Source organism: Sciurus vulgaris, assembly GCF_902686455.1.
Source record: "Sciurus vulgaris genome assembly, chromosome: 6".
NCBI classification, from domain to species: domain Eukaryota; kingdom Metazoa; phylum Chordata; class Mammalia; order Rodentia; family Sciuridae; genus Sciurus; species Sciurus vulgaris.
In genome coordinates, this window is record NC_136466.1 from 106,087,309 (window position 1) to 106,101,355 (window position 14,047).

The 14,047-nt window shown below is 32.1% G+C and overlaps 1 protein-coding gene across 7 annotated transcripts in view; it reads right to left on the minus strand.

Moving 5' to 3' along the window:
• TENT2 (terminal nucleotidyltransferase 2) overlaps positions 1-14,047 on the minus strand; it is a 111,007-nt gene that overhangs the window by 1,562 nt on the left and 95,398 nt on the right. For 5 of the 7 annotated variants that reach the window (XM_079143581.1, XM_079143580.1, XM_079143579.1 and 2 more), the window contains 3 exons: positions 8,975-9,111; positions 3,910-4,001; positions 1,479-1,558 (listed from right to left, as the gene is read on the minus strand). In XM_079143581.1, coding sequence (XP_078999707.1) covers positions 1,479-1,558; positions 3,910-4,001; positions 8,975-9,111 — 309 coding nt within the window. The remainder of the gene's footprint in view (positions 1-1,478; positions 1,559-3,909; positions 4,002-8,974; positions 9,112-14,047) is intronic. The other 2 variants (XR_013764389.1, XR_013764390.1) reach the window with 1 other exon arrangement.

A 14,047-nucleotide genomic window follows, 5' to 3' on the forward strand; every position in this document is an offset into this window, starting at 1 on the left:
ATTTCTGAATGACTTCTTTCTTGTTTGTGTTTTTATTTCCCAAGTTTTTAAAATCATCCAAGTATTGTTTTTATAATCAAAAAAGAAAATGTTATTTTAAAATTCCATACCTGTGTGGTTCTAATTCATTAATTTAAAAGTGCAAAAAAAAAAAAAAAGTGCACACGAAGGTGGTACAAAATGGTAAAATGGACAATAATAACATTCACAGTCTTAAATACTTTTGTCTAAACTAGGAAGATAATTAAAACAAAACCTTTGGATTTGAGAAAGTAAGAATTACTTCAATTATTTGATTAACTTTTTCATATCTTTATTAGCTTTTTCAATTAAAAATATTACTTATTAAGAAGAGAGTAAATCTAAGATAAAGCACTTCATATATGCAACTGAAAACAATGAATGGAATTTATTTTTTAAAAAAATCCTGAAATTCCTGTTTACAAGCAAAAACTCTGGCTCACTACTTTAACTCATTCTCACAATAGCTCAAATAACTAAAAATATTGGTTTTTCAGCTACATAATTCTACACGAAATCTCACTCATCAATAAGAAAAAGGTAGCAACGCTATTTTTGAGTTCTTAATCTTACAGATAAAAGTATTCCTTCTTAGGTATCTGTTTTAAAATTAAAGATATTCTGGGCTGGGGTTGTAGCTCAGTGGTAGAGCATTTGCCTAGCATGTATGAGGCACTGGGTTGAATTCTCAGCACCACATGTAAATAAATAAAATAAAATAAAGGTCCATTTACAACTAAAAAAATAAAATAAATTTTTAAAAAATTAAAGAAGTTCTGCACAACAAGTTTTCTATACTGGCTGACATATTGAGAGGGCCTAATTTGAAGGACAGCTAATAATACAATACCTGAATTTTTAATTATCATTAAAATAAAGTCCATTTCTATGCTTATAAAATGATTTACACCGTTCTCTGATCTTTTTCTTCTATGAAGCTTTTCCTCCTAAGTCTCAGTTCACATTTCTATCAGTGCACTTCCCCACGTGTTATGGAATTTCATGAAGACAGGGACCTTATCTAACAACACTATTGATAAATAAATTCACACTGCAAACATTTTTAACACTTTTCAAAATATAAACAAAGATAAAATGGCACTTTCGTTCCCTGTGACAAGGGAATATGCAGGAAAAAAAGCATGGATTAGACAACGGCTTCCTTTTAAGGCTATAAAAAAATACCATGATATTTTAAGCAAGGAAAGGAATCCATTAGGCTTTATTCAATTATTCTGGGAGTTTAATAAGCTTCCTATAAAAATGTTTATTTCCAAAAAAGTGAAAGCCATGTGAAAGAAAACAGAGCTGGCTTTAAGGAAAAAGTGTATTATATTCAAGTAATAAATTCCCTATTACATTACATTAATGGCTTTACAACAATATATAATATATATTCATTTGTAGAGCATACTATTCCACTAATGTTTCTAGAGTTAATTTGATGCACTATTTACCTTTAAAAATTGATCCTTGATCATGTCAAACTTCTGTTTTTCATGCACAGCTCTGGCTGTATTTGTCCCATCAAAAGGTTCTGCAATATTAAGTGCACATATGAAAAAGAAATTATTGAAATGAAAACTTTTCTCTTTTTGAGGGGAAGGTGCTGGGGATCAAACTCAGGGGTTCACCCACGTCAGACAAGTGCTCTATCCCTGAGTTATGTCCTCAACCCAAGAAAATTTTTAGCTTATGTAAAATTGCCAATATATGATGGGGTTTGACCAATAACAGCAATTTCATATGGTTCGGCCTAATATCTTTATTAAATTTAAGCATTCAGATAAGTTTCACACAGTTAATCAGCTATCTAATATAGACAGAATTCAAGTAAAAAAAATGAAAGTTATCAAAGTAAGTTAATTCTAAATCATAAAAGTGTATAAGATTTCTGAAGAACTGCAGAGGGTCAAGGATCTACCCTAAGGGGGGAAAAGTTAAAGAATAAAGTTATCAAAAAGAATAAAGTACTTGGCTTGGCACAGTTGTGCACAGCCTTTAATCCCAGCAGCTCAAGAGGCTGAGGCAGGAAGATTGCTTTCAAAGCCAGCCTCAGCAATTTAACTTAGTAAGGCCTTAAGTAACTCAGCAAGATCCTGTCTCTTAATAAAAAGGACTCAGTGGTTGAGTTGGGGAGACCACACAGGGAGCGGAGGGACAGAGGAGGAGAGGGAAGGAAAGGAAAGGAAGAAAGAAAACAGAAAGAACTCTATCCAAGAGAGGTACCCAATGTCAAAGGCCAAAAGAAGGTAATTTGAAGTTTAAATTTAATTTAAAAGCTGATTTTTGTCCAGCAGGAAGTAGGTCAATACTCCTTTCATGCAGAAGTTCAACACTGGAGAAAACAGAACACAATGCAGGGAGTTAGCGTGTAAGTGTGTGGTTTAGAAAAAATATAGTAAGAACAGTAACTACTATAAGAAATTTAGCAGAGAAAGAAGAGGACTGGAAGAGAAGACAGGAAGAAAATAAACAGTTTGTGTGTGCTTCCCACATCTACCTGTCATGTCCATTCTCTCCTTCACCCATAAGATATGGTAGAAGGATCCATATATGGAGATAAAGAAACAAGAAGAGGACAAAGAAACTGAAACACTGAGAAGGAAAACTGAAGTCATTAGGAGTGAGATGGAATGACTGAAATAATGTCAGAAGGCAAAATGTACTACAGATTAAGAATTTGGACACTGTAAAAGGGGAGGGCAAGTACTTAGAAAAACCAGTAGGATCAAGCCAAGAATATTTTTCAAAGATGAAAACATCTATAAATGTCTTAAAGCTGAAAGAGAGGGATATGGAAGAAAAAGAATGAAGTTACTAGAAAGAGAAATGGTAGCTGAGGGAAAAGACCTGGAAAAAGTATGAAAGAATAGGAAATGTGAGAAGGGTTTGCTTTAGATTAGTCATATAATCCAAGAAGGCCCATAATTTTAAAAGCTTCTTTATTTTGTATTGCTTAGAAAGGCTATTTTTAAAAAGGTGTTTGTTGTCACAGTAATTGTGTTTTTTTTTAAAAAAATAGGACAAGGCCATATGCCAAAGTGTAGTGAATCACATCATGCATAACACTTTAAAACAGTGTTTAATATTCAAAAGAACACAAGTAACTAAAATAACATATACTCTCTGTACAATTTATTAACAAACCAAATACCAAAGCAGATTTAAATTCCTATTCACAAACTCTTTTAAGATGTTGCATGTAATTCAAGACTAAAATATTCTAAATCTGATATTTTCTACAATGATTCTCAATTATTTTCTTTTTTTACCTTGAGATTTACAAAGGTCTTCAATTTGGCATCTAAGAGAACAATTTTGCCTCTTTTTTTTTTTTTTTTTCCCCAGTGCTGGGAATCCAACCCAGGGTGGCATGCATGCTAGGCGAGTGCTCTTTATTGTGCATCTTGAAGTCAGTTTACTACTGATTCAAAGAAAATGTCTCAACTACACAAATTAATTTTAGAGAAAAGAATTTACTTTCACATTAACTGTCATAGTAAAATTAAGTTCAGAAAAATCTGGTTTGCATTAAATAACAATATTTTCAGTGTAAACGAATATAGATCATTTTATTTCAATAAGAATCATCATATAAAGATATTTTCTCCTATCTGTAAATCATGACATTTTCAATCAACCACAAGTAGGAGGAATGCACAAAGCCTGTTCAACTCTCACCAACAGAAAGATTATTCATTCGTGTTTATTATTTCTCATAAGTAAAGAATTTTAAATGATTAAAATTTTAAAACTACAAGACCTGTAAATCACTTCAAAACATAAATATATTACTTTTAACTGCAATACAAGCTGAAATTAGTCAAGCAATTTGGTACCATGATGATAACTGGATGGTAAATAGAGTAATCATGGGAAAACTACCTTCTACACAGATGTATTTATTTCTCCATTCAATACCATCAGGCCTCGGAATGGCTTTGGCTTCACGAACTGAAATCATTTGACTATTCCAGCTAAAGGAAGAAAAACATTAAATCATATCAACTATTTTCATAATTTTCTTTTTATTCCATCTGAAGTAAGGCCATCGCTGATTTTCTTATAGAATAACGAAATCTGCCTCAACCATCAGCACAATCTTCATTTCCTTTTTCTAATTTTTTTTCTCTACAGCACTTACTTTCTAACAATTTGCTTATTTAGTATGTTATTATGTATTATGTGCTTCCCAAGTAGAATGAAAGCTTTAAGATGATTAGCTATCTATGTTTTTTTTTCAGTTTATCTAGTTGCTCAGTACATATCAGTTAGTCAATACATGTTTACTGAATAAATGAAGCAATACAGAAAAACTAAAAATCTTTAAGTAACCAAAACACATAAAAATTATGCTCACTGCTAATACCCAAATAAGAGGTTTTTTTAATTTGTTAAGAGAGGAATTTTTTTGTGTTGTTTTCTGGTACCATTAAGTATTTTTTGTTCAGATACATTTTTTATTATCTTGTGAGAAAATTTTGAAATTTTCTAATAGAAGCAAATAGGTGGTATTGTTTTAGGAAAACAAAACTGATACTCTGTGAAAACATAATGCTATTGCTACATATCAGATGCAGCTGTCAATAGTAAAATTTTATTCAAGGAAACAATTTTATTGGCATAGCTGAAGGCAAATCATCTGATCTTTAGTATACACTAATTTTATACTTTGTTTCTTAGAGATTTAAGAATTTCTTCACATTTCCAATAGTTATTACAAGTATTTTCTTTTTTCCAAAGGAACATTCTAAAATATATGACCATTCAGCTTCTATACACAAGAATAATAAATTTGGAAAATAGCGGAAATCGTTTTTTCAGCAGTATTTAGCTTTCTCTACCATTTCAGCAAGCAGAGAAAGACTATGGCTTGGGAGCTTCCAATTCTAACACTCACCCTACTCTTCCTCTATCAGAGGATCCATAAGAATATAACCACAGGTCCAGCATGACATTTGTTTCTAGAAATGTGATAAATTTCTGTATTATATAAGAAAAATCTTGTTATCTTGTGAAGTGAGACAATTTAAAGGATCCTACAAGTATGATTTTCTATTTTGTCTAATTAAAAGTGGTATGGAAATACATTATAAAGAGAGTTTTAAGTCCTTTAAATGTGTATGTGTATATCTACATATATAATATGGTTTATATGCAAACGCACACACGCACACACACCTGAATTTACACATTTTAAAAACAAATGAGAGTCACGTATAGTGGTACAAGCCTGTAAACCAGCTATTCAGGATGCTGAAGCAAGAGTATCATTAGCTCCAGGCCAGTGTGGGCAACAGAGCAAGACCTCATCACTTTCCCCGTGCCGTCCCCCCAAAACACAAAATGTGCTGTCAAATGGAAATACATAATACTGGTTATTGGTTACGGCAAAACATTTTAGATCCCTCGTGTACTGCAGTTCCAGAAGTATGAATTCCAAAAAAATAATAATAATTCTGATACACTGCTTCAAATGTTTCCAAGATTTTCTTAAAAATTAATAATATAAGGGGAAGAGTTACAGAACCACAACTGAACTAAACATAGTATTATACTTTGCCTTACTTAAGAAAAATGTTACTAATAAAATGAACTTTTCCCCTAAGATGGAAACCGTATTTGTAAACACTACTTTTAAAAGGCACAAATTGATGTTTTTTCTTTCAGAAGAGTTTAGAACATTAAAATATAGGGCTGCAGGTATAACTCAAAGAGAGAGCACACGCACAAGGCCCTGGGTTCAATCCCCAGTGGAAGGAAAGAGGGAAGGAAGAAAGAAGGGAAGGAAGGAAAAAGTATTAGAATACTATATTCTGCTGTTAAGTCACAACTCTTGTTTCTTTAAACTAAAGGAACTCTATTGTCACCACTAAATTTCTATTAAATTCAATTCTGAATTTACATTACATGTCACTACCTGACGACTTGGTTCTAAACTGGGTCACAGAAACAGTATGTGACACGTTCATTTAATTGATGATCCCTAACAAGCTTTCATTTTGGTAAATTTGAAATATTTTCCTTAAATATTTCATTCTTTACAACACACAAGGCAGGCATGGGGTTGTGGCTCAGTGTTAGAGCACTTGCCTAGCATGTGTGAGGCACTGAGTTCAATCTCCAGCACCACATAAAAATAAATAAATAAAACAAAGGCATTGCATCCATCTATAACTAAAAAAATATAAAATTAAAACACACACACAAACACACAAGGCAGCCAGGCATGGTAGTGCACACCTGTAATCTCAGTGACTCAGGAGGCTGAGGCAGGAAAATTGCAAGTTTGAGGCTGGCCTGGGCAACTTAGTAAGACCCTACCTCAGAATAAAAAATGTAAAGGCTGTAGCTCAGTGGTAAAGCGCTCCTGAATTCAATCCCCAGTACAAGGGGGCGTGGGGAGGACACAGAGACAGAATACAAACATACAAGGCATAAACTAAGCCCTTTTATCATTCTGATCTATTTTAATCATTATTTGTTTACCATGTGAAGCACTGATTACACTGATTATATCTTCTAGAATCCCTGGTGATCCTTGTCCACTATTTTGTTAGTTCACTGTTCCCAATTAATTTGTGAAGCCTAGCTTCAATTTTAAAAAATTTAGCAGCATGATAAGAGTGAAGTGAGTAAGAAAAACCAGTAACTTTTATTTACTTATTCTATTTATTATTTATTTTAAGAGTTGGGATCTGGCTATATTGCCCTAGCTGGCCCTAATCTTCTGGGCTCAAGCAATTCTTCTCCCTCAGGAACCAGAGTAGCTGATGACAGGCATGCACCACCATATCCATAATTTTTAAAAGGCCATATAAACCTTCAGGAACACTTATACCATGTACTCAAAGCACTCTTTACCAAGCATTTAATTCTTTGTCTTTAAAGAGAATTTTTTAATTGAATACCTCAAAGTACAGAAGAAATCCTTACGAAAAGTTTTAATAGCTGCCAGAATCCTTTTACATGTTTCCTAATTCATGGCTATTACTATATTCTTGGTTGAGCTCCCTACAGTCAAACTTCTGAAAATATCGTATATGAAAAAACAATGCACTTGGAAATGTAATATATGATAAAGTTTCAAAATCTCTTTCCAAGCATCAACATCCTAGCTAGTATCCTTGGTCCAATAAGCTATTACCTGCTAATATTAAACTGACACACAAAACTACATTAACCATCTTGTTTCAGTCCAAGATTTTCAAGATGTATGTGTCATATAACTATATGTGGCAGAAATATATCTTTCTTCTGTAAATATTTCCCTTAAACACCCCCAAAGCCTAATTTACATAACATAAGATCATGTCAAAACAATCTAACAATTAGAATGTGGCTTTAGAGTCAGACCTGAATTTGAATTTGTTCTTTCACTACTTAGCTATATTGCTGTGGTTAAGTTTCATGTACACAAACCCTCTAAATTTAGCAGAGGTTATTCTAAGGATTAACTGAAAAACACACCAATCCACTTAACAAAAACATTAGCTACTGCTATTGCAACATCTTAAAAAGTAACTCTAGAATAACAATTAAATCTTTACAGTCTCTTTATATCCCATGTCTCATAGTTTTAAATCTTTTCTCTTCTTTATATAAATAAAGGCTCCTCACTTTTCATCCTCATTGCGTGGACTTACATTCAGATTCTGATACTTCTTAATCTGGATTATTACAACATCATTCTTACTGAATTACTTTCCTCCAGCACTTTTGCTACTTTTTTTCTTTTTTAGCCTAATTCAGTAATTTTTAAGTCATTTTAAGGATCTTGGAGTTATGGCCACACTCTCACCTTCTGCTTCAAAACTACAACAAGTACTTTCCAAGTACCCAAGATCCAACACAGGTCTAAGTACTGGGGACACAACTGCAAATTAAACAGGCACAAGCAGTCTGGTATAAGCTCTACTTTAGGAATGTGAATAACACTTCTTCTTTCATGTCCCATGTTTCAAATCATCTGAGTCAGATTTCTTTAGAGTTACTTGTATCAGAGCAGAAAAGACAACACCAATATTGCAGTAAGTATCATAGTTAAGTGTGAAATCTGCAGTCAAACTATATGAAATAGTACCCTTATAAGCTATAAGATCTTTTGGGGAGTGACTTCATCTCTCTTACTTCATCTCTCTCTATGCCTCCCTAGTAAAATATGAGGATATAATACATAACACCATTTGATATAGTTATTATGTAAACTGAATGAGACAATACATATAATCTGCTTACAAGCATTTTCTCACTTAATAATAGTAATTTATTATTATTGCTATTCTCCGCTTTGCCAAATCCCTTCAAAATGGTGTAAGGTTCACTGCACTCTCCTCCAATTTTGTATAATTCCCAAACTTCTCATCTTCCTTCAAACTTTCTCAAATTGATTAGAAAAGAAGCAAACAAATACTAGCCTTACTATATCTGGACTTGGAACTTTCTGTTCTGTCTGGTCTGATTATGCCCTTTGTTTCGTGTTTATATATTGCCCTCAAAACAAAAAAGGAGAAAAAGATGTTACCTTGACTTGCCTATCACACTAACACAACTATTATTCAGATAGCAAGAATTAAAAATAGAAAATTTCCAAGTTTGTCTTGGCTGTATTTTTCATAGTACATTTGAAGTTCCTAGAAAATGTATTTGTTCCAAACTACAAAACACCTAAAAGGACCCACATAGGCCCTTTTATGGACAGAATAAGGCAGCAAAACAAAGTGGGAACATGAATGAAATCAGCTAAACCCGCGCTTATTAAACTATAAACTTTTTATTAGCTAGGATTATTAATTAATTTAGTATCTAATAATCATTAATTATTAAATTTCATAAATTACACATTTCTGAATATGCTTATAGCACTGTAGTTGACAAATAGAGCTTCTGACCAAATTTGTAGCATTCACTTACATATAAAAGAATTAACACAATTTAAAATTTTACTTACTCAAACTCTGTAGCATAATATTTAAGAAAGCCCAGTAAGAGGTCCCCAAGACTTGATTCATTCTTTGAGAGGTAAGGAGGAACATTACATGGAGCTTGATGTACAAGGTGCAGTTGTATAACAGGACTGAAACATTCCTGTTAAAAAAGGAAAGAAAAAAAAATGTAAAGCTATTTAAAACACACACTAAAAAATTTAATAAATCCTAATCTAGGTTGAGGAGAGAAGAAATTTTCTTTATCTTTTGGTACTAGGCTCTGAACCCAGGGGCACACTACCACTAAGGTACATCCTCAGCCCTTTTTATTTTGAGACAGTCTCAACAGTGTTGCATACTGATCTCAAACTTGTGACCACCTGTCGTAGCCTCCCAAGTTTCTAGAATTACAGGCATGTGCCACTGTGCCTGGTGAGAAAAAAATTTTCTCTATGTTAGCAATATGAAGATATTCTTCTACTAAAGAGTTCACCAATTTGGAGTAAGCCAGAAATTACCTGAAAAATTAAGATTTTCTAATTCTTGGCTCACGTATATCACTAAGTTAACATCTCTATGGTAGCAGATTTCTAACTCATAAGTAAAATATTATTATACAGACCATGAGTCCTCCCAATAATATTGATATATTCATAAATTTATCTCCTTAATTATTTCTGCAAGGAGCAGATATACCTTAGGCAGTAAGGTTTTATCCAAGCACAAATTAATAATTTTTCCAACTGCCACTTATCCTTTTTCTCAAAGGCCACAAAAATAACTCTAATATATAAATAGTTCTTATGCTGTTTTAAGACTTTTTAAATTTTGTTTTGTTTTTATATTTTGTTTTTTAGAGGAAAGAGAAGATAGACATTCAACAAGAATTGGAAAAGACAAAGGCAGGGAAAAGAAGATAACACACAAACAAACAAACAGTATATTTAGCAAACTTTTACCACAGTATTTATAAAGGAGGGTATTAATTGCTTGCAATCCAGGCCCAAATAAGACATTTATCAGAAAGACTACTAAAGGATACTTAATTTTTGCCCTATGGTGTATCATTCATTATCATATCTGATCTTTCCTCTATTAGTAGTAAGTTCTGAATCTAAAATACTGTAAATGAATATAAGATTTTTTAAGTAATACATATCGAATTAGAAAAAAATTTTCCTAAGGTAATTCAGTGTCATCAAAAATGGTTTTCTGTATTTCCTCACTACCATCACAGCAAAATTTTTTTTCTTTTAATGGCTTTTTATTTTTTTTAATTCATTTTTATTGTAAACAAATGGGATACACGTTGTTTCTGTTCGTACATGGAGTAACAGCATACCATTTGTGTAATCATACATTTACATATGGTAATGATGTTTGATTCATTGTTATTTTTTCCTCCCCCCCACCCCTCCTCCCTCCCCTCTTTTCCCTCTATACAGTCCCTCCTTCCTCCATTCTTGTCCCCCCCACCCCCCAGCAAAAATTTAATTAAAAATTATAAAAGAGCAATTGGGTAAACTGGGTAAGGAAGCAGAATAACTAAAATGACTTAAGGTAACTATTTAACAGATTAACCTTGGGTTTATAGATACTATTTCAACTGGAAACATCTAAGTAACTCTAAGTTAAAAAAATAAGTTTCCTAATCATTCAATGCTAGTCCTCAAAAAACATCAATAAAAACAAAAGAGGAAAAAATAAAAGTATTTTCTCCCTTGTTCCACTACCTATAATTCTATTAATAATGTTTCACCATCAAGAAGTGATTACCTTTCTCTTTAGAAGAAAAATTCCATTCCAATAATTAATAAAGCTGATACACTTAAACATGGAATTTACTCTTACATTTCTAATAGCTGTACTTACTACACCATAAAACTCGAGTTGAAATGTTAATTATACAGTCTAAGAGAAGAGATTGGGGTAGGTGGAAAAGAAGTCCACCTTGAATCATCTTGAACCAACAATTTGGACCATCTTTGCTTAACTCTACTGTTCTTTTTTCATGACCTTATACAAAAAGAATCATGTAGTACTTACTAACGGGAAAATTGAAGGGAAAATTCAAACTTGAAAAGAAAGAAAAGCTACATGTAAAAAGGAATTCCATCTATCCTTTAGAAATTCTCAGTTTTTGGTAATCATTCACATTACAAAAAAATTCTCTGCTTTAAGAAAGACGCCTCTAAGAATTTCTTTGAAAAAAGGAGCTCTTCTCACTGTAGTTGTAGGTTTAAGAAATACAGATACGATAAGGGATTACAGAACTTAAGCTAATACATTAGATGCACATAAAGAACAATACAAAAATCAAAGGAAAAGAGCACTTAAAATTATAATGTAAGTCAATGAAAAAGCAATTCAACTGAAAACTTCTTTAGGAAGCAGATTTTTTGGAATACCAAAATTATTGTCTGCTCGACTTTTTTAAATAAAAGAAGACTTCTTTATTACATTTTTAGGATATCTTATGTTGAACTACAAATCACCAAATGTAATGAACAGTTCCTGAAAATATTTTCCAAATAATATTTACATGGTGACAATATGAAGATAAATAATATTCCATTTCTCTTCAATCAATGCCAAGCTAAGAGAAATTTAAAGGCAATCCCTTGAAAAACATCTGAAAAGACTGTCTTTACAACTGCCTACCAAAAATAGCAAAAACATCTTATATCAGATTCCATAATTTTTCTGAGGATACTTTATCTTCAAAAGTTTGAAATTTGGACAATTAAACACTTTACAGAACAAGTTAGATGGCTTTATCTTTATGCTGTTTTTTAAGTCATTAAGAATGAAATAATAATAATTAATAATCCTATACTATAACACAATGTTTAGAGATAATTACATAATTATAGGTCTTTCATCTCTTTCACATATTTGATATCACAAGTGACTTGAAATATACCAATTTTCAAAAATAAATGTTTTAAACATTTTATCTGGTGGGGTGTATAATTCAGTCGTACAGTACTTGGCAGTCATGCTCAAGGCCATGAATTAAATCCCCAGCACTACCACCAAACCAAACAAAATGAAACAAAGGAAAAGAGAAAAAAGGAAACATTTTATCATCAATTTTCAGAACACAAAAATTTTCCTTTGTAAAGTAACAAAGTTCTTTTCATTATTATAACGTTTTGCCATATGTTTTTCTTGAAAGTGTCTATATAGGTAGGAATAATCAGATAAACACAAATAAAATATAATAAGCAACAGAAATTACTTGAAATTATGTCAGTGAGTACATGGTAATTTTGCCTTCTCCTAGGAAACAAAGTAAAATGGAAAGAATACTAGTATCTGGTGCACCATCTGTGACTATACAGCTTGGATCAATCATGTAATCTTCCTAAGATTTAGTTTCCTCATCTGTGAAAAAGGAATGATAACTTACAAATTCATCTGTCCAGGGTTAAAGAACCTATGTGTAAATTTTGGATACTAAATGATGGTTATTATCAGTAGTAAGAATCAAGCTGATTTGCTGTTCCATCAGATGGACCACTGAAAAGCACTCTGCTTATTATTAGTTCATCAGTTTCATGTAAAACAAAAAATCTTATTTAAAAGGTGGTAGTAGCTCCTTATCTCTGTAAGCATCAATTTTACAGTAAAAATAACACAGCTGAAATAATTTAAATGGCAATATAACCACACTTCCTTATTTAGCAGGTCTTGTGAGTAAGTATTTTTTAAAGCCTTAGGATTGGGCTAGTACTGAATTTATTCCCCATCACTGTTACAGACACAGGATTTAAAAGGCAAGAGAAGAGTGTAGGGCCAGAAGTAGCTGATGTGAATAAAGGTCTGGACTATGATGAGGGCAAAACTAGATAATCAGAAAAACTGAAGAACACAGCAGTGAAAATGGGGGTGTTCGAACTAGAATTTAGTAAGAACCAGGTGGGGTTTTTTTTCACAAAAAAAATCAATATTTTTGTCCCCAAGTCTGCTAAACTGATATTGTCCTAGTACCTCATATTAGTAAAAAAGATTTTATATAGCACAGGGTTGCAAGGGAGATTTCTGCAGAAACATTTTTCAATATACAGTAAGAACTATTAGATCCTTTCTATGCTGAAAAATATATGAAGCTCTTTTTACACTGGAACCTGGGTCTTAAAGAAAAGGTTGGGACAATATAATGAAATAGTAAACACAAGCATTATCTCTATCTTTCAGTATGAACTGAAGAATAAACACTTTAAGGAAGGAGGAAATTAATTCAAGAATAAAGCCAAAAGTTAACCTACTTTTATTTTTGTACTTGCTGATGCTTTCATTTTTCATAATGTTTAAGACAGCATAAAGACTGATTGCTAGCTACATGGAAGTTCACTATGATAATTCTTCAGAATAACATAGTTTTTAAAAGGAGAAAACAGTCAGATTCCAGAAGGTCCTTGTCAAATCTCTTCTAGCAGATGACCCACCAGAAACTGGGAGGCCCCCACTATAGCAAAATTCTATTACAGTGAACCTTTATTATTCAGTATCTTGCATGTGTGCATAATAACTAATGTTCAAAAACAAGAATCAGCTCTCCTCAGTTATTAGAGATTAAAGTTCATTTAACTGATGTTAAATGTTATCTGAAAACTGATCATATAAGCTAGATAGTATACTCTTCTTCATAATAACCATTTCCTAAGTTTAGAAAACAGTTCTTATACATACATATACGTGTAGGTATAAACTAACGTATATGTATAAAACCAACATGTATGAAAGAGATAAAAATATGTTTTCAGAAGGCTATCCAAATGTTCCAAACAACAGAATAAATATTATTTCCACAGAAAATCAGGAACAAGGATGACTATGGAGGAAAAGAGAAATGATAGGACTATAAAAACAAGGAAACAGAAAAATTCAAGAGAACACAGAAAAACCTGGAAAAGAAAGAAAGATACATAGATTATGAGTATGTACATTACATAACCTAAGTTTCTCGAAACTCACACTGAGTACATACTAAATTTTTTCCAGTAGGCACAATTCATGTTTTAGTGTTTCCAATTAATTTCAAGATTCTTAATATGCAGATAAGAATAATATACTAAAGTTAACCTCTTTTT